We start from the raw sequence: 22,135 nt of genomic DNA, 5'->3' as shown, positions 1-22,135 counted from the left end.
ATAAATTTTTAGGGCTTCATTTTGCAATTTTTTTCCAGCATTACTTCTCAGATTATAGAAAACAGAACCTGAAGGCACATGAATAGAAAGCTATTCGGTTTATCCTCCTCCCCTAAGGCAGGATCAACTATAACTTAACGACACTTGACATGTGTTTATCTAACCTGTTCTTACAAACCTCTAATGATGAAGCTTTCACTGCCTCTGTAAGCAATTTATTCCTGTGGTTAAGTAATTGGTGTATAACATTACATAAAAGCTCCAGTAAAAGACGTACCTTAAAAGTCAGGATAAGATGGCTGAACTGGAATAAGGTTTCTAGGTCCAATCTAATGCTGACATGGTCAACACCTGAAAAGAGAATGAAAATGAAGCACACAGTGCACACTTTGGAGGGGTTGCTGAAACAGCTTTCCCTTGGGGAATTTAAAGACACCTTTTCCAGCACAGCAGTTTGACTCTTTAGGGCATCCCCTGTGCACAAACCCAACTTGCGGCTGGATTGCTCTCTCATGTCAATGCAATGTGCAGCCTTTCCAGCAGTGGCACTGGTGATGCTGCATGTCACTGAGAATGCATGAGATGGTTAAAGGTCCTGTTCAGACCATTTGGACTGTAAGTAATGCTGATGGCAAGGTTCTAGATTTATGGCTTCCTCTATCCAGTTAGAATTTTTTTAAACTCAAAACAAATTGCTTATTTCTAAGAATAAAATGAAACTCAATAAAAAGATGGGGTTCTCTTCATGCTCAACAGATCTGTTAAACCCTTCTATACAACCAGGCCTGAAAACAATCATGACCAGAGCTATCACACCAGGCATTGTCCAAAACTGTAACAAGTATAGAAAAAATCCCCACAATTCACACATTCTCTGTAGAGAGTTGAGGGAGCTCAGCTGATATCCCCATCATTTTCATCTCCATGCAGCTTCCTAGGCTTCCTGCTCAGCACAAGCTCAGTTAAGTGCATGAGACCTCATTCCAGAATAAAGCTGGTGAGAACAAGAAAAGATCCTCTCACAGCTGGCCCACAGCTTTATTGGCAGTGGTACCCAAGGCTGGTGACAGTTCCTTGCTACACTCTATGAAAAAACAAGGCTTATGAATACTTAGTTGGATGCCCAAAATAGAAGTAACATGTCTTATTTTTTCTATGCCTTCATAGAAACCTGTCAAATATTTTTTTACGTGTTCACTGTATGTCAAATAAGATAAATGCTATTCCTCCTAGCATGCCTTCACAGAGAAGCTTTAAGGATAATATCTTCATCAGTGACACAGAATCATAGAATCAAATAGCCTGGAAAAAAACCTCCTAGATCATCAAGTTCAACCTTTACCCAGTGGGACTGAGTGCACCCTCAGCAAGTTTGCAGGTGACACAAAACTGTATGGTGTGGTTGACACACATGAAAGACAGGTACTGTACTTAAAAAGGGGTTGTAAGAAAGATGGGGACAAACTTTTTAGTAGGGCCTGTTGCAATAGGACAAGGTGTAATGGTTTTAAATGGAAAGAGGAGAGATTCAGACAGGATATACGGAAGAAATTTTATGATTAAGGTGGTGAGGCACTGGAACAGGTTGCCCAGAGATGTTATAAATGCCCCATCCCCGAAAACATTCAAGGTCAGTTTGGACTGGGCTCTGAGCAACCCGATCTAGTTGGTGTCTCTCCTCATTGCACGGGGGTTGGACTAGACCTTTAGAGTCCCTTCCAAACAAAACTATTCTATTATCCTATAATATCAGTGAAGAACTATTACAGAGAAGCTTGTGACAAAATTAACATGAGGCAATAAGGGTGATCATAGTAAGGCTTTATTTATTCCCTAAATTGTTATGTCTTTACATGGCAAGCACTACCTTTTTTAATGGAAATTTGTATTCTACACACTCTGTCATTACCCTTCCATAGGCAAATGTACCTTTTGCTCCAAATCATGTTTCCCTGAAAGGGAGACACCCCGTTATACATGGCCACCATGTATAACACAGTACTGTCTCAGGTCCTCTGCCTAGCTGTTGGAGATGTTGTGCTTAAAACTTTTGTGTGGGAAACCAGAATTTCTAAACTCCTGCATTGCTACACGCAAATAGGTTTAAATCACTCAGTATTACCCAGTCAAAAAATAGATGCAATTTTGTTTCATTTCTTCATGAAGGCAACATGGTGAATGCCAATGGCATAAATAACTCTCACAGTAACATTATGCAGTAATATATTCTCAAAGAAACTTACCATTTTCTGACTGCCACCACGTCTTTTTTCTGTCATGCTCAAAAGTTGTTATAACATTTTCAACCATGTGGCTATTGTGCTGAGTGTAGGGATTATATGGGTACCTGGAATCACAGAGAAAGCACTTCTGTTCAGCCTAAAAAACAAAATGAGAAGAAAGATGGGCTTGGTCTCTTCTCTAAAGATCAGGTGGATCTACATGTATTTATGCCATTGCAAGACTGTAACCTGTCATGTTGCTTTGGATGTCTGTGCTTTCAGTCACTCAGACTTTCATATACAAGGGACAAGCCCAAGAAAATAACCATATGCACAAAGCATGCATATAATAAATGTCAGCCTCAGTTTGCCCCAGGTACTCTATTCAAAATGCACTTTTTCAGTGGAGAAGTGATCTCAGAAAGAGCAAAGAAATAAGCTTGTCAAGGTGTTGATTCTTCCAGAGGGTTTGTTTTGCAAGAGTTTCTCAGGAGGAATTTACTTTTTAAAAGTTGATCTTTTATTCATGTGTCAAAAAGGCTGTAGAAACTTTCAGCCAGACAGCAAGGAGGCAGAGGGGATACAAGGGAGAACAGGGTCTTTCAAGATCTGAAGAAGCCTTGAAGAGGAGCATTCACTAAATCATTTATACATTTTTCTTCTTTCCCTTTTGCTTATTTTCTAGCAACTTGGAGACCCAACCAGAGGCAGGAGGCAGATGCCATTGTACAAATGGAAAGAAAGGATGGATCCAGGTAGTATATAAATAGGTGGCCTGGGCTGACACCACCACCCCAATTGCTGTCAGTGCCTTTTGTAGGCGCAGGGAAACTGAAAAAGTTTAAAAGCAATGCAAAGGAAGAAAATTGTGATGTCAATAGGATGAAAGACTCTTGTTTGAAAATGTGACAAGCAGAAGATGAAGGTGACAGTGATTGGCCAATATCTCAATGCTGAATGAGAAGCTTCTGCCTGCAAAAGAGCTTTGAAAGTGAGGGCAAGGAACTCCTGAGGTGCTAAGATGGGGATTGAGTGGGAGATGTAAAGAGAGGTGACAGGGTAAAACTGTTGGGCTGGGAGATGACCCAAGCAGCATATGATCACAGGGCCACAGGGCAGCATATGGCAGGGTGAGCAATAGTGGCTGCCCTTCATAGATGTACTCTGCAAGATTTGAGCAGAGCATGAGTATGAGAGCATAAGCCAAAGCTGAAAGGCTGATAGGGATGCTGCTGAAATCAGAAAGTAGAAGTCAGTGGCAGAAGCTGGGCTGGAAATAACCCAGAATGGGATTAATGGAGTGGCACCCTGCCCTCTGTAGATGCTCAGGATCTACAGAGAAGCATTAGGAATGATTTACATGTCTTTATATTGTGAAATCACCTGGGAGCTATTCACATTTAAATAAGTGAAGAGATACAGATTTACAGGGATATGTCATGTGTTTTAAACAGTATAATAAATACAGAATATATTCAGTCATTCTATACCACACGTGACAAGTGTACAAATGTATGATCTAGAAGATGAGACAGAAATACAAAAGATACTCTCATGTCATCTCATTTCACAAAGCTCTGGTAAGGTGAGCTCAGGTGATCTAAGCATTTGGCAGGACTGTATACATCCACTCTCTGGTTTATATAGAGGTGTACAATATGATAGTCAGCTTATGGTTGAGGTTGCTACATAAACATCTTTCTGTGCCCAAAGGACAAACTCATACATGTTCACATAAACCAAATCTGTCAGATTCCATTTGCCTCTGAAGTATGCAGCTTTATACTCTCCTCAATACTGAGTGCTCTTGTTTTCTTTTTAAAACATGTATAAGTAGTAAATCCAATCATAGAGCTAAAACCCACTTAACATACATTTAGAAACAGTAAGACACATTAAAGACTGAAAATGATTTGCAGTGCTGCTTTTCAAACACAAAGCAGTTGAACTCTTAATTTTTTTTCAGTCTAATTTCCAATAAGACATCCCAGCTGAGCCCTGGCTCTTTACATGTTGACAAACACAGACTTTCACAAGAAAGGTTTGCTCTCTTCACGATGCCTGACACAAGTCACCAGGAGGGGAACTGAGGGAGGAAGAACTTTGCTTTGCAAGATGCAAAGCTTCCTGGCCTGTCTCCAGCAAAGCCTTTGAAATATGCTAGTGAGAAGGAGAATTAGTTTCAGTGGAACTCTGATGTACTGAAGTGGACACACACATTTAAGGGGAGCTGATAGAGCAGAACACATTGCCAGAGCATAAGCCCCTATCTCTTGAGCTCTGAAAAGCAGCAGAATTTGTAGCTCTCATTCTCTTCAGGAGACAGTCACCAGGGGTCAAGATATATTGAAGCAGCATTAAATCACAGGGATTATTGTGGAACAGCTGTTCCTTTTCATGAATCTGTAGTTACACAATTTGACGGATAAGTACAGGCAAGTGAAAATATTAATTTTTTATTGCTCTTTGATCTCCTCTTAAAAAGCAAAAATAAAAGGCAACCATCTGGCTTAGGGCAAGAAAGATGATGTCTCTGAGATTGCTCTTTATGCCCATCTCCCAAGCAGTGCCAAAACTCAGGCTATTACAGAAGAGGAAAGAAACATTCACATTTTGCAGAAAGCCATGGCTGCAATATGTGATTTGGAGCAGTGCTTGGTGCCATCTCAGTATGGCCTAGCTTTACTCTGCAGATGTCTCACACCATTTTGCCAGAAGGTCATAAACTGTAATTATTTCAATTGCTTATAAATTAAGCTATATTTTATTAACCTCCTCTTCAACCTAAGCCGATATTTAGTGAAAATATTTCTATATGTGATAATTTATTTGCTCAGCCAGGCCACATCCTCCAAGATGTGTCGCATTTCTGTCTGGTGCATATCCCACACACCTGCTGCTCCCCCACAGCCCCCATCACTGTAGCCAGGGAGCAAGAGGGATCTTTCTGATCATCCACTGTTTGGCTCTGCCTATCTACCAAAGACTGGACTATATCATTAGGTTTTCCCTCTGCCAGACATGGTTTTCTGCTTTTATCAACACTGGTCTTATTTCAGATCAAAAGATATGAGAGGACATGGTGTGAATCTGCATGAGACATGTTCGTCAGTGAAAGTCCATCAAGGCAGTGTCCACAGCCCGCAGGATCACAGTCCTTCTGTACTCACACTCCTGCAAACTGTGCTCTTCACCTTGAGGTATCAGTGGGAAAAGGACTTGCAGAGCAAAGCTCCTTCAGAAATCCCTGTGCTTATTTGCATCTCATGGATGCTTCTTCCTCTTGAGAAGCTATATATCACTGTGGAGGCTCTTTGCTGCCAAGCCCTCCATATGTGCTGCAGTAAGGCAGAGCTTCCACCAGATTTATGTCACACTGTCTAATGATTATTCAGACATCTCCAACAGAAACTTCTTAGTCTGAGCTAATTCCCTTTACAGATGAGAATATTATTGTTAGTAAGCAGAGTTCAGTTTATTGAAAAAGAAAGAGCTAACCAACCTCTAGGTAGCCTATAATGCAGTACTTCTGAGGGCTGTTCATGCCACAGGTTGATGAAGCTGTTAATTGCTTGCTGCGACCCAGGAGAAGGTCCCCAACAGCTGGGTGGCAGGATCCAGCATCACAGTCATCCTGAGCATGCTGGCGTCTTATCAGCACTGAGAGCAAAAGATCAAAGAGTGATTAAATGGCTTTGTGTACCCAGCAGTATTCTCCAGACAAAATCAGTTAAAGCCCAACATCAGCAGAAAACTATATTATTCTTTGCTGTACTCCTTTTACCCTTAAAGATACAATTTGGTAGAATCTCAAAGAGCTTTGATATTGAACACACTTGCTGTAAAATCATTATAAGAAATACAGCTAGCATATTGCAAATCTATGCTAAAACTGAAATTCTCAGAACATTATTGCACAGTAAACATGCCAATATGCTATGTGCAATAATTTATTATGCTTCCTACCCTGGCATACCCATAACCAGCACTCCTGCAGCAGAATCACCAGCATTTCGATTGACTCTGTGAGCAAAGACAGATTTGGGTTAATTCTATTGATTTCTGTTGATTTCCAAGTGCTAATGGTGGAACTGAGACTGGGATTGATGTATTGATGTCAGGGGTCTCTCAGATTTTCTGATGATTTACAATGAACTCCCATGTCTGGTCTCAGAACCCTCTGTTCAGACCCCATGGAATTACACATTAATTAATAATTTTAAATTTAGTTTAAAATAATTAATAATAATTAATTTAGTAATAATTAATAGTTACAAATTAATTAATAATTACGTATTTGCATATTAATTAATGACTACACAGAATAATTCATAGAATCAGAATAGTTAGGGTTGGAAAGGACCTTAAGATCATCCAGTTCCAACCCCCCTGCCAGGGGCAGGGACACCTCACACTAAACCATGTCACGCAAGGCTCTGTCCAACCTGGCCTTGAACACCTCCAGAGATGGAGAATTCACAACTTGCTAGGCAACCCATTCCAGTGCCTCACCACTCTCACAGTAAAGAATTTCTTCCTTAGATCCAGTCTAAACCTCCACTGTTTAAGTTTGAACCCATTACCCCTTTTCCTATCACTACAGTCCCTAATGAAGAATCCTTCCCCAGCATCCCTATAGGCCCCCCTTCAGATACTGGAAGGCTGCTATGAGGTCTTCACGCAGCCTTCTCTTCTCCAGGCTGAACAGCCCCAACTTTCTCAGCCTGTCTTCATACGGGAGGTGCTCCAGTCCCCTGATCATCCTTGTGGCCCTCCTCTGGACTTGTTCCAACAGTTCCATGTCCTTTTTATGTCGAGGACACCAGAACTGCACACAATACTGCAAGTGAGGTCTCATGAGAGCAGAGTAGAGGGGCAGGATCACCTCCTTCAACCTGCTGGTTATGCTCCTTTTGATGCAGCCCAGAATACAGTTGGCTTTCTGGGCTGCAAGCACATGCTGAAGACAGCTCATGTTCATTTTCTCATTGACCAACACCCCCAAGTCCTTCTCCTCAGGGCTGCTCTGAATCTCTCCTCTGCCCAACCTGTAGCTGTGCCTGGGATTGCTCCAACCCAGGTGTAGGACCTTGCACTTGGCATGGTTAGACTTCATGAGGTTGGCACCAGCCCACCTCACAAGCGTGTCAAGGTCCCTCTGGATGGCATTCCTTCCCTCCAGCGTATCAACAGAACCACACAGCTTGGTGTCATCGGCAAACTTGTGAGGGTGCACTCAATCCCACTGTCCATGTCAGCGACAAAGATACTAAACAAGACCGGTCCCAACACCGATCCCTGAGGGACACCACTCGTTATTGGTCTCCAGCTGGACACTGAGCCATTGACCACAACTCTTTGCGTGCGGCCATCCAGCCAGTTCTTTATCCACCGAGTGGTCCACCTATCAAATTGATGTCTCTCCAATTTGGAGACAAGGATGTTGTGTGGGACAGTGTCAAACACTTTGCACAAGTCCAGGTAGATGACATCAACTGCTCTACCCCTGTCCATCAGTTTCGTAGCCCCATCATAGAAGGCCACCAAATTGGTCAGGCAGGATTTCCCCTTAGTAAAGCCATGCTGGCTGTCACCAAGCACCTTGTTGTTTTTCATGTGCCCTAGCATGCCTTCCAGGAGAATCTGCTCCCAGACTTTGCCAGGCACAGAGGTGAGACTGACTGGTCTGTAATTCCCCAGGTCATCCATTTTCCCCTTCTTGAAAATGGGGGTTATATTTCCCTTTTTCCAGTCATCAGGAACTTCACCTGACTGCCATGATTTTTCAGATATGATGGACAGTAGCTTAGCAACTTCATTTGCCAGCTCCTTTAGGACCCGCAGATGGATTTCATCAGGTCCCATGGACTTGTGTATGTTCAGGTTCTTAGGATGGTCTCGAACCAGATCGTGTCCTACAGTGGACCCAAGGTCTTCATTCTCACAGTAATTCTGAATTCTTTAAATAATTGCAGGATCTTTTTTGTGTATTTTGCCTGAAACAACTTCAAATATTTTCCCCATTATGTTAAGATTTCCCTTACAGGGCTTGTTCTTTTAAACAAGTTCTGTCCTGACACCCTGAACAGGAATGGGCACCTTGGAGGCTTTATCTGTTCAATTTTACCTGGCTGAACTTGTTATAAAAAGTGTAGTTAAAGAAACCTCCAAAAATTGATACATGAAGATCCCACAGAACACTAGAAACAGTCATGCAATTACAGCAGTAAAAATGCAGTATTTTACAGCCAGATTTCAGTTCATGGCTTAGGCTATACTTCAGACGATGAGCGACACTTGACTTTTAGTTATAAAACAACATGTAAGTTTGGTTAGCCAGCTCTTCTTTATTTATACAGATCCATGTTCATTATTTGTTAGCAGATATTTATTGCCCCTTTAAGGGCCTGGTTCAAACTGAGTTACAACATGTATCTTTCATTTGTACTTAAAGGATTCGTATCACTCATAGCTCCTAGGCAGAATAGTGGTTAATAAGTACCCACTGCCACATATGTCTTAATATACTTTAAAAAAGCACTTTAATAAAATCTTGCAGAGATGTGTAAATCACATGATAATATTCCAACACCGGCCTGAGTAATGTAACATCTGTACTTACTGAGGTACAACAGGATGGTCAGCCCCAGCTTCATGCCTCCAATGAAACTCAGACTGGTACTGCTGCAAGAGAAGAACTGGTGGGTCACTTGGTGCTCTGCCTCATCAAGGTAAGTCTACACACCCTTGTGTGTAGGCTTACCCAGAGCTAGCCTTTAGTAAAGTGACAGTCAAAATGAAAAATATAAAAACCAAAATGAAGCCCTGGTTTTGATTTTGTTGTAGCAAAAATTTCTCATCACAGAAATTTCTGCACTGAAACCAGGATGAAAACAGAGGGACATGTCACAAAGGCTGTCAGAGAAGACTGAAAACACATTCACATTTAGTGTAAAATAAAAACATAATGCTATCAGCAAAAATGTAACTATTCTATGATTCTATGATTCAAATACCAGCTATTTAATCTTAATTAGATTCAGCAGGGCTGTTTGGAGAAGTCTAACTCCTTCTCTAGAGGTTCTTATTTCTTTTCATTAGCTTAAAACAAAGGCTGCAGTCCTAATGAAGATGCCACTGAGGAATGCCTCATGTCAGGTGCTATGAATTTTGGCAGAAACAAGATTACAACTGCATCTTATAGCGAAGAAAAAATGTTGTATCAATGCAAAAAACTCATACGGGGGAACCAAAGCATGAACCCAGTGGACGTTTTACTGTGGCATTTACTTCACACCCATTCTCTTTCTGCTTACCAGGAGGAAAGCAAGACTTGCCACCACAAAATATCTGCTGGAAAAACAGAAGGCAGACATGGATATGAAAGACAATCCAGCATCTTGTCACCAAGCAGAGCTCTGAAACAACAGCCTGCTCCCCATCTTTGCACCTTCCAACTCTTTCTCCATCTGTAGGCACCAGTGAGGCCAGCACGCTCTGATGCAGCTCAAGTTGCTGGGGCATCCCTTGTGTGAGCATGCCCAAAGTGCAACTTTCTGGCTCCATTCTTGTTCCTCACCTTCATACAATCATTGCTGTGCTAAATGTGCTAAGATGAAACACCCCCCGCCCTGAGTATGGGCAACATAAGTAAAGGCATTAAAAGTGTTCTGGTAGGCTGCATGTAAGTTTGATTCACGCAGCTCTATACAACCCATGACACAACAGCCATATCTAGATGGCTATTTCAACAACCACAGGTAGGGAAAGCTATCAGGGATCACCAGCCTTTCATGCTGCTTTAGCTCCTCTCACCTGCCACAACCACAGAGAGCCTGGGGTGTGACAGGGAGACAATGTCAGTGAGCACGGAGCAGCTGAGCCTGGCTCCCAGCTACAGAGAGAGATGGTGGTGAAACCAGTGTCTGAGCAAAACCAAGCAAACAATCTCCTGTTGCAGTGTACTTTAAATTTTATAGTCTATCATAATAATGGACAGTCTCAGAGATGACTTAAGCTGCAACCACTGCAATAGCACTGCAGTAAGTATAGATATCCACAGTAAAAATAATCCTGGTAGGTACATGTCCCAGTCCTTATGCTAACACCGCGATGTTCAATACCAATTATACTCTTTAAACATGACTCCCTTTAAAAGAGAAACAAGGACTGGCCAAACCCCAACATACTTTAGTTTCATGCTTAGTAGGGAAATTTAAATATTGAAGAGGTCTTACCTGGGTTTCAAACATCCAAGTGTTTTAGCTGGAAATGAGCACAACTGACTGAGGAAAGCAAGCAAAGGCATACCTGTGTGCTTCAGCTAGAGAAGACAGCATGTCCCCTGAGGCACCAAGGTGGAGGTGAGAATGAGACCCAGCCTGCAACCTGCCAAACACTTGATTTGTGAAGTCTTTGTGACGGAGCTTCTGGCATCAGCAAATATGTGCAGTGAAAGAAAATTGTGACAGGTTAAGTTCACAGCAGAAAAGTTCATGCAACTGAAAATGCTGGGATTCCTAAAGTGCTGCCAACAACTCTTTGATTGTTTAATTAATCAACTGCTGGTCCAGTTTGCAATCAAACATCAAAGTCGTGACACTGACTTATCTGAATGGACAAGTCCTCCCAGCAGGAGCACAAATGGTGTGGAAGTGCTGATTTGGGGTTTTGCATCCAGTGCAAAAGCAGAAGTGCTGATTTGGGGTTTTGTGCCATCCAGACAGGTGCAATCAGATGAGGATCACACCTGAAAGATGCGATCGCACCTGTGTGGACGTATGGAACCAGCTTCAGATTAGCTCAAGTTCTGGATCCCTGCCAAGGAGCACTAGGTTTTTTTTCAATTTAAGGCTAAAGACAACACAGCAGCTTGAGTCACAGTCACCACACTTCAGCATAAGCTTTGCCTGTAACTGTCTCCAGCAGCAAGTATAGGGAAGGGTGCTGTGCGGAGTACAGTGTGGCCATGGGAAACATGGTAATGGAGCCACTTTAAAATGGCATTCACCAGCTCATGCCCAGAACTGGCTACTGGGTTTTGGTGCCTTTGTTGAAACCTGTGGCACTTAGATTCCAATCTTCAGAATGGCAGGTTGTGTTGGATACACATTATTAGTTGTGATATATTTGTTACCAGTTCTCCTGTGACAGCTTTTAAGGCCTAATTCAAGATTGCGTGTAAAGTACCATCACACCCTCAAACAGAAGGTTTTCCCTATAGACTAATCATCACTTTTGTTTTGGTAGGTCCTATTCTTTTAGGAAAAAATAAATACACATGTTCTTCAAACCTATTGCAATGCTCAGTATGAAGTGTCCTCTGCCATTACTATGATGGTTCACTCCAACAGGAATAATTAATATACTTTTATTTTCTGAAGTCGTTTTCCTCAAGTGCATATGGAACTTACTTGTGGGGGACTTTTTTCAGGCTAACTTAATCTACATTGTTTTGTATTGGTTCATGATTAGTTATTGTACAGATGGTTTATATTTAGTGTATTTCAATTTTAAAAAATAAAAGACTAAATAATGTATTAAGATAATAATTTTACTCTTTATGTGTAAGCACTATGTCAAGTGCTCTCTGAAAGAGTAACATATAACTGAAGAAGGTGTTAACATTGTGATGCTACTAAATTATAGAAGGGTTGACATTTTATTAGCATATTTGGTAGGGGATTCAGATTTTGTTACAGAGAAGTTATGTGAGAAGTAAATATCAAGGAAGATTTATTTGCAGAATATAGCCAGTCCTGTGTTTTGATTTATGTAGGACCCCAAGCAAGAGGGAGGTTTTAAACTGCTTGAGGCAGGGATTAAGAAACTTCTTACTTGCTTTAATCTCTCCACAGGTAGAGGATCTGGATTTATAATGCATCACTTGTCCCATGCTGGCTGGAGGGTAGATAACATTGGTGTGTGAGTTTTCAAGTCATCACAGGTCCTATGGTTGTAATTTCTTAAGCCCAAGGCATATCTGTAACACACACAAACGGCAGGAATTGTTAGCACTTCAGAGACACCAGCCAGCCGTGAGGGAAGAGAGCAGGGGTAGAGGCACCAGCCTGCTTGATGATGGGCAGCTGGCACAAGCCCCTACAGGTACACATTTTCCTCCGATGGATATTCAGAATGAGAATGTCTCATTGGATATATGGATTTATTCTGCTGTAATAAAAATGTGAAAAACATTAGAAAAAAAATAATTGCAGCTTTCCTTAATGTTTCAGTAAGAAATAAAATCACTTGAGCCTGGGATTGCCCTAGCTGAGGACAGATGCCTCTACTGTAAGAACTAAAGTGTACTGAGATTAATGCCATCCGTTAAAAATTGGCCAAAACCATAAATGAAATTAAATGGTCCAAAAAGCAAAACCATCTTGCTACATAACTCTCCTCTTTTGCTTCTTCTCTCACTTTTTCAAGAGTATCTTTTCTATAAAGTGTAATTTCTCAATGGCAAAGATTGCATACTTTTTGATTTTCTACACATTGGGAGAATGTAGCACTGAACAATAAAACCAGAATGAAGTATAAGCTTACAATAAAATACGTATTTTATTTGATAAATCTGATCAGGAATGTGCTCAGGACAGCAGAAGAACATGCTGAGGAGCTCAGGGACAGGGGAGAGGGAGGCCACGAAGTCCCCCAGCCTCCTTGCCTTTGCATCCCACCAGCTGGCTGCTTCTCCATGTTGCTCCTCGAGCAAACAGCTGCTTTTAAAACCATAGTTAATAATTGTTTAAAAGAGCTTTTCCACAGTTCAAAATAATGTAAAATCTACTTAGGAATTATAAGAAGCTTTTAATCTTCTAACAGCCATAGCACACCATGATGCCCTTCATCTTTTGTGTGTTTCAGGTGTTTGAAGTCTGGTTTTTCTAGCACAAACAAGAAGTACAGTTTCACCTTGACTACTGTCTCCTTGGTAGGCATAGCATTGTTGATAGTAGCAATCAACACTACAGACAAAAAAAAAAAAAAGACAAGAGCGGGTTTGTTTTAAAATATCAGTATAATTTTCAAAGTGCTATTCAAGATACGATATTTCATGCTGTTTCCTAAGGTCTTGACGTTTCCAAGCTGGCGGTACAATTGGCAGGATGGGAAGTCTGTCACATACCTTGTTGCCATCTCACGTTTATGCAGAATCAATGAGTTCACACAGTACAACTGGACAAATCTCTTTCTAGGAGCCTTCTCACATCAGTAAAACAAAAGTTCTTGTTTTTTTTCCACTTTGCATTGCTTTAATGGCCTATTAATCAGAAATAATTATTCTCCCTAAATTCAAGAGAATAAAATAGATTATTGTGCATGGAAACACAGCAGAATGGACTAGAAAGTTAAAAAAGAAAAGGAACATGTTTAGGAAGAAACAACTGAAGACACATATGAGGAAAAGGAAGCAAAAGAGCTTTTTCAGCCTCCACAGGGTGCTGCAGCCTTGTCTCCAGAGATGCCTCTGGTTCTTCCTCTTGTCTTCCCTCCCAACTAGACCTTCTGGATGACCCCTAAGCCTGCTTCACCCTTTATCAAGCTTGGGAGTACTGACAAACCATTACCTAGCTGTGCCTGCTGTGGGACTGCATCCATCAGTACCATGGTGCACGGGATCAGAGGCACAGCAGTAGTGATGCCAGGTACGTGGACAAAGGCTGATGCCAGATCACCAGCAGTGGAGAACTGTTAGATCAGCACAGCCATATGGTGAATCAGAACTTGTGGGTGCTCTGGATGTCCCCCCAAAGGGACCTGCTCCCTTACCACAGTCCTTGTGAATAGTCTTCCCCTCCTTGTGCCAGTAACCAGGGCTTGGATATAGCCCTGCTTTTTGCTTTGTACAATGTCAGGATAGCTATGGTGAACTTTAAGATATATTTTTCAAGTGATGATTTATTATACCTGAAAATAAACTGAAAAAAAAAAAACCATGGAACTGGTACCTCCTTGATGAAAACTGCCTTCCAAATGGGAACACAAAGCAACATCCAGCCTGGGGAGGCACAGATAACCCTCTTCCCTTGGAATGACCTGCTCTTTTTTTGTACAGAGCAACATATCCACAGCTGTTCAGAGAAGCTCTGTTGGCTCCACTACAGATTTTGAGACATCAACAAAGACCCAGACTGAAGAAGTGCTTCACCCTGGAGTATTTGCTCCTATGGGTTGTCACCCACAGCTGCCTGGGTCCCTATGGACCTTCCAGAGGGGAATGAAGGAAAAGCACACCGAAGAGGGCAGAATTCCCCTTTGAAGCACACTCTCTGGGTTCCTGCCTTTATTTGGCCCCATCAAGTCCACATACAAGTTTCCTCTGTGATTATCAAGAGAAAACTGCATTTCAAGGCTTTAATGGAAGTGCTGTAGGCTACATATATATGCTTCACAACTCTAGGAATTAACCATGCACTGTTTCTCGTCTAAAACAGGTCTCCACTAAAAAGGGAGCATTGTATCAAACCTGCAGAAGTTAAGAGAGATATATTTATACTGATAACTTTATTAGGAATAATCTAAAGTCTCTGCAAGTAAGACTACTGGAAAAGATTTTTAAAAGCCAGTGTCTGCTTCACCCATCTCACATTTTAGCTACATGGAAAGGTTTGCTTGTCAGGGCACTGTTGATCATTTCAAGCTGCTCATGCTAAGGTGCTTGATATCAGTCACACAAAATGGCTAATTTAAAGACAATTTGACCAAGACATTTCTTCAATTGCCTTCTTCAAAAAAACAAAACCTGCAAAGTACACACAACACAGGCCAGAGAGTATGGTCCTTCCAGCTCTGCCAGCAAATTGACTTGAGTAGCATGAAGAACAGTTGTTGAATTTGATCTACCTATATGCTTTTAAAGAGTCAATCATACTTTGTTTTAAAATAACAAGCTGTATTTTGGCAAATAAATAAAAGATCAAAGAATCCCCTTAATAAGCCACAGATTAAAATTCTATTATAGGTCTGTAGAATTTAAGTACAATTTGTATGAGGAGGTAGGATAACAGCAGCAGTTTTCCACAACAGCCACTACCCTGCAATATAAAATCACAAAGCTTCTCAGTGGAAAGCTTTTCCCACAACAGTATCTGTTAATAGGGCATAACAGTGCTTTTATTCTGCTATAATGGTCTCTGTACTGCTGAAAGTGCTAAGAAAAGATTGTGCTATTTTTATTCACCCAAATTTCTGTGGCAATGTTCTGTTTAAAAATCCTATTATTAGATTTCCCATACCTGTCAGCCTAAATTATCCTATGTATTTTTGTCTAGGTTAAAGTAAGTTCTTCTGCAAAGGTTAAATGGATGTTTAGAAATTATCCTGAGCGCAGAGAATCTCTCTGGCCCCTGAGGAACCTTTGTGGCCTACTGGCTGAGAAACATTTTGCTACCCATGCAGAAACCTTTCAAACCTCTCACACCTTCCATAGTGTGGTCTGTTTGGGAACTAAGTTCTAAGTTTGGGTTGTTTTGTTTGAGGATAAACAAAAATCAGGAGACCACAATTAAAAAAAACACCAAAAAAACAGCAAAGGGAAAGTCAATTCCACAAGCTCCTCAAAAAAAACTAGGAAATTTGGACCACCAGGAAAAGAACATGACAGACATAGGGTGACAGCTTCAGTTTGAGGAGAGGAAAACAGTGGAAGGAAAAATGTGCCGGCTGTAAGACAATGGTGATGGCAGAAGCTGCAAAAGCATCCACTGCAGAGCCACCAAAGCCTGGTGGTTAGAGAGCTCCCATGGGAGCCACTGCCTCCAGTCCAGTTGGAAGCACAAAGTGAAAACAGCTCTTCTACTGTCCTGGGGAATGTCCAAACTTACTGGTCTCAAGAATGAAAGCCTGCCCTCAGAGTTTCTCCTTTATTTTTACAATAACTACAAACTTCAGTATAATTGGAATAAAATAATTTTGGTTTGTTTAGTTTATTTGGGTTAGTAAAAGTGAGATGGACTTTTCCTTCTCATTATTTTGTTGGCTGGAAGCAATAGTTTCTCATATAACTGGAAAACAAAAGGAGCACAAAATCACTAGAAATCCAAGGAAGTACATTTAAACCTGTAGAAATGAATAAGATTTGGGAAGCTGCAGAAACAAAGATGGGTACAGTATAATAACTGGGAAATCTGACATTTTCCATCTGGAGTCACCCACATGGGTTCTACATGTGGTGTCTGGCTACGCAGCACAACAGCACTCTCACATGGCCCCCTCTCCTGTGGTCACCCATGATGTTCCTGGCTGCAGAAGATAGCAAGCACAGACAGCAGGAGACAGGCATTAGATGAACCAGAACTCAGTCAAAAGCCTCAACAGTTGTACACAACTTCTTTTGCCTAACCTGGCAGTATAAACACCTAAACTGACATTTTGGAGATTGTCCATTTTCAGTTGCAAATGAAACTTAATATGAAGGCTTCTGGGGAGTTTTTAAATCTATCAACATATACATGTTAATTACCTAAAAGTATGACAGAATAATGGCTGGCTGACTATAAGCCATTTAATTTTATCTGTGTCTATCCTGTAACATCTGGAATCTGTACAAACACAGGAAGTATCACATATAAGTCACATATAAAATAAGTGAGGGAAATTATTAGATTTTGTCATGGATTTTAACAATATAAACAGTAGCACATCAATAACTGTGTGCTACTGGTGCATTGATTTATATAATTTGCCCAGGATCAAGTACTTATAACCTCTGCTTTATCTTTCCCTCAAGTACTTAATTATACCAGATGGGAGAAAGCCAGAAAAATTAATGTCACTCTTCATTTTCCTGACATCCCCTTATCATGTGGAAAGGAAGCGTTGTCACCACCAGGACAGCTAGGTATGATGAAAACTTAGCCAAGCATAGAAAATGCCAGCAGCAAGCCTAGAGAAGGAAATACCTCTTGCTTTCAAACACTATTACTGAGGTAGCTCTATTTCAGCAGAAGGAAGCAGGAAGCAGTCTTTCACTTGCTAACCATCCATGTGGAGCACATTTCAACAGCAATTGACTTGCTCATACGTTGCCAATACTTCCTCAACAGATAGTTTGTGACTATAACCTGAACTTCCAGCAATGGAATCAAGGGAGTAGGTGTCAATGAACACCAAGCCAGGCTGCACTTCAGAGTCCCTGCTATATCTTGAAGGGTAAAGCAACCTGCAGTAGAAAACAGGGTAGAACAGAACTGGAGCTTCAGGGAAGCCAGGGTCAATTTGACACTGGGGATTGAGAGGGTGGGAGAGGGAAGAAAAGCAGCTCATTCAGGTACCCTGGCAGAGAAAAGCCTTTTGAGAAGGTCCACAATTAATCCTAGGGACACAGGCTGGGCAAGGATGATGTGGAGAGAGCTGGGCAGGGGATTGCAGAGATGTTGAAAATTGCAACTAGAATTTGTGGCTTAGTCAGATGAACATTGAAGAAGTGCCATGTGCTAAGAGTTTGGGAAAAAAAAGTATGGCCATGCAGGAATAGAGGCTGAAGCAAACCAGAGCTATCCACAGATGTGGCCACAGGGTCTCCATGAACTGTGTGGGCAGGTCTGTGCAGAACACAACATCTGTTTAAAGAGTTGGCATGCACTGACCTACCCAGCATGTTAAGGTGCTCATGTAAGAATATCTTGACCCCCTCAGATCACCTTGCAGAAGTGTCCTGAAAATTAATTGAAACCCTGGTGACTTCAATTACAATAGATGCAGCTTAATTAACAATTGTTATTTTTGCCAGGTTCAGCTCTCACCAGTCATATTCAGATTTTTACAGAAAGTAACAGGTATGATAAAAATAAATAATAACTAAAACCAAACAAAAAATACCAGCACTAAAACATGGAGTTAATGTTCTTTATTATTAAAACTAGAACAATATTCTTACAAAGTAAAACCTTTCTAGCCATTTGCAAGATTTTCTTAGAACCTGTTTGGCCTGGCAGAACATCAAGAGAATAATTTTCAAGAAAACTCTAAAGATTTATTTCTTGTAGAGCCCAAACAATTAAATGTACATACTTCCTTGCACAGATTTCACAGTAAGTTTGGGGACCCTTGTTCTGCCAATTAAGCATCAACTTACCTGCATGCTACTAGTATATTTGTAAAACCACAAGGATCACCAGAGCTTGAACATTTTAGATAGAATATTAGTAAGACAATGTCAAGCTTGTCACTATTTAGGAATATCCTAGTATTGACATCATTTCACATAAAGCTTACCCAGAGCTCTCCCCCACCCTGAAAAATACTTTAGTGACTTTCATGCAATTAACAAATATCAATGTCTCTTCCTCTATCAAAGGCTAATCATTCATATCCCTCCACTATGCCATGTAACAATGTTCTGCAGGTAGCCCTGCAGAAGCCTAAATCCTTCCCACTATCCAGGTTTTTAAGACCAATGATACTTTTCAAGACTAAGCTTTATACTGGGACACAGCACACTTGTAGCTAATGAGTAAAGACATGATTATTTGTGAATACAACTTCAAAGAAGCTTTGAGAGACCTATTTATTAATGGTCATGTGTTTTCTTCAGGAAAACTGTGCTTCAAAGAATGTAAAACAGAACATCAAAATCAAAGAAATACTGATGCTCACAATGCACACTACTGTGTCTTTGTTTCCTGATAGTTACTGGCCTTGTGCTAAGTGTTCAGAAAATTCAAGAAACCATTATGTGAAAAGATTAGTGTTTTTATGTAACTTGATAAATTATAAAAATATTTCTATTTTGTAATCATGATCTAATTACCAAAAATAGCCAAGAGGTGATAGATCAGGATTTATTACTAACCCGACACTGGTAATCTAGAGAGGAATTCAGCTCCATGACTGATGTTCCTTTCCTCCACACACAGACCATACAATCCATCAACAACATATAGGAAATCTCTGCTGAATGAAAGACATGACTTCAAACTGGTTATCTGTCTACACCAAACAATTTAAATTCTTGGGAAAAGGAAAAAAGAAAAAAAAAACAACAACCAAAACCCCAACAAGATTACACTGTAATGTTTTAACCCCAGTTTCCACAGTACTTTGCTACGTACAATACCTCCCCTGTGAGAGATGCGCCTCATGCAGCAGCTGGGAAAGCTGTATTTTAAATGTTAGTTGACAGAAATATTCAGAAGGAAAATTAGAATTAACTTATCTTCAAAAAAGATTTTGTGACAAATTATTTTGGAGTATGGATTAAAACAGTTGTGATTTCATAGAATGAAGCTGCCCCCCTTACACAATAAATTAATGGCAAATAGAATTGCTTCAGGTAGCTGAAGTGGCTTTAATGTATTTTTCCTTTCAGTAAGCTAGATTGCTGCTTTTTGAGACCCGATGAAAAGAAATTTTCATTAAAATAGTTTAAAAAATGGTCTCTCAAAAGACCAGAAGTGGGACAGAAAAACAAGGCAGTATAGAGACCAAGGCCTTCTTCCATCACCAGGTTGTTTTTATTTAAACCAGCCACAGAGACACCAAGAAAATGGAAGACCATAAACACCACCATGATAACCACTTACATCACTGCATTGCAATCGCAGCTCCTACTCATGGAGTCACGGTAACTCCATCCAGGTTTTGGGTAAGGAAATGGCACCATTGAAACCACTGCTACAGCGATGGAGGCAAGACCTTGCCCACCCTGTGTCTCCACCGGGCTCGCTGTTACCGGGTTACCTCACAGGCAGAAGACAGAGCCGTGCGGCAACCTGGGATGATATAAACCGCTTTTAAGAGTTAGCCAACGTAGGGGACGTATAAATGCCGAAATCCTAGTCTGATCAGCCAGCCTCGCCGCCTGAGGGGCAGGTGTACCACAGCCACCCAGCGAGCGGCAGCACAGACGACCCCTCTACGGCAGAGTCTGGGGCTCACCCAGAGCCTCTCCAAGCTGGACCGCGGCCCAGGGCGGACGCTGGCAAGAAACAGCACGGCTCCAGGGCAGGGGGCGGCAGCGACCGGCTCCCGCCACCGGGCAAGGCAAGACGAACACAGAACGAACCCTCCAGCAATCTCAGGTCCCCGGCTCTTGTGAGCGTGGTGCCTTCTGATTGGCAGAGAGCATCTCCCGCCCCCATCACCACCCGGGGTCTGCCCTGAGGCCCGCTCCCCCTCATGGCCGGGGTTTAGCGCTCTCACTACCGTTGCGGCTGCCCCTCACCATCCTCCTTGTCCCAACAGAGGACACCTACACCCCCTACTTCTTCCAGCTCCCACCGCTCAGTCGCTAGGGCTGATTTTCCTTCCCTCCACCCACTTTCCAGCCACTCCCACCCCCTCATCGCCGTATGTGCTCTCCTGCACCTGTATTTCCTTCTCCTTTCTAAATGCCACCTCGATGCCTCCATGTTCCGGTAAAGCGGCCGCTCGCTCCCCATACCCCTGCCTCGCCTCACCCCCTCCCAGCTGCTTCAGTCCCTATGCTCCGCCTAGGCTCTCTCGGCCGATCACCGCAGCTCCTGCTGCCCGTTCCATTTTGCTCGCTGCTTCTTGCTAACGGTTTCAAAGCGCCTTTTTAGCCGTTGTGAAACACCCGAGCAGGCGACTGCAGCAGCAGCAAACGATGGGGTTTGGGTTTAGTCTTGGAATGCTTTAGCCAGGTTTTCAGTTTTGTGTATCCTGCACACGGCTTCCAGCATTCTTAACGCTGAAGTGTGTTGAAGTGCAGGGGGGGGGGTATATGTGGATGTTTACATTTCCTCCTCTTTGGTCTACTCCTCTTTTATTCTCCTTGATATCAATATGCTTCATAGCCTAATATTTCTGGAATTTATTTTTTTTGTCCTGCTTCAGTTGTGGTTTGACATACGAGACACCTTATGTGGTTTCCTCTCTTTGCACATATCAAAGGACTCCATAAATTTATAACAGTTAAGAAGTGCTGTGCTTTGGGGGGAAGGCAGCTGTACTTTTACAGATGACTGCACTCAAGTCTCAGGGTGCTTTGGGATCTTGTTAAATACCACTGTGAAATGAGGTGTGTATGTGAGGGGCAGCCCCTTGCCTTGCCTACATGGCTTGCAGTTGACAGTGGGGTTTCTCTCTCCTTCCTTGATCCCTTCAGGCTCCTGGCAGGTGCTTGTAGGCTGCCATTGAGTCTTATCAGGAGAGTAGAAAACACACAAAGGTATAAGGTAAGGAGCACAGTTTGAATTAGGAGTCTGGTATTTGATGGATGCAATATGATCACTGTTAATATTTTTTAGCACAGTGCAGACAAATACATAGTGTCCGTACATATATAGTATAGTGTTCTCACTATATAATTTTCACTATTTTTCTTAAATTCTGAAAAATGCTTACTGTATTTTCCCTTGTAAGGACAAACTGCTGCAAGCAGTTTTGTCCCAAGCCACAAGACGTAAGAGGCATCTCGGTACAGAATTGAGTATCAAAGCCAGTTTTCGTCTGTGAGCCGATTTGGTTGCTTCAGTTCGTAGCCTGTAAGAACATCTGTTGAGCATCTCTGATGCGCAGCTAATAACCAGATCTATCAGTTGCTCTTTCCAGGCCTCAGTGCTGTACAGCATTTCGAGGGGAAATAGGGCTTAGCCAGCAAAATCCCTGGCTGCTGAATTATACCCTTTGAGCACTGTCATGTCAATATAAGAGCTTTAAGTGCTGTAGCTAAAGCTTCCTGCTGTTTCTAAGATGAGGAAATAAATATACCGATAAATATATTTTGGCCTAATTATTTTTCGCTTTTAGTATCATTCTCTCTCTCCCCCCCCCCCCTTTTTCTTTGTGACTCTCTGATCCAACTGTTATTATAGTTGCCAAAATGATCACAACAGACTGTTCCTGTATGTTCCTTGAAACCCACTGCCTATTCCTAAAAAGCAAAAATTACCCTTTGAATCTGTACTGTTTTCTCATTTGCAGGTTCCTTTTGTTTCCTAATGCTG

At 41.7% G+C, this 22,135-nt stretch overlaps 1 protein-coding gene across 1 annotated transcript in view; it reads right to left on the bottom strand.

Moving 5' to 3' along the window:
• The window catches only part of LAMB4 (laminin subunit beta 4), a 42,906-nt gene extending 34,028 nt beyond the window's left edge, over nucleotides 1–8,878 (bottom strand). The window contains exons 1-4 of the mRNA XM_031048318.2: nucleotides 8,845–8,878; nucleotides 5,725–5,882; nucleotides 2,244–2,379; nucleotides 278–351 (exon numbers count right to left, since the gene is read on the bottom strand). Of these exons, the coding sequence (XP_030904178.2) occupies nucleotides 278–351; nucleotides 2,244–2,379; nucleotides 5,725–5,882; nucleotides 8,845–8,878 (402 nt within the window). The remainder of the gene's footprint in view (nucleotides 1–277; nucleotides 352–2,243; nucleotides 2,380–5,724; nucleotides 5,883–8,844) is intronic.
• Nucleotides 8,879–22,135: the final 13,257 nt, after the last annotated feature.

The sequence above is a fragment of the Melopsittacus undulatus genome, chromosome 5, assembly GCF_012275295.1.
Source record: "Melopsittacus undulatus isolate bMelUnd1 chromosome 5, bMelUnd1.mat.Z, whole genome shotgun sequence".
Classification (NCBI taxonomy): domain Eukaryota; kingdom Metazoa; phylum Chordata; class Aves; order Psittaciformes; family Psittaculidae; genus Melopsittacus; species Melopsittacus undulatus.
This window is presented reverse-complemented; position numbering and strand designations above follow the sequence as displayed.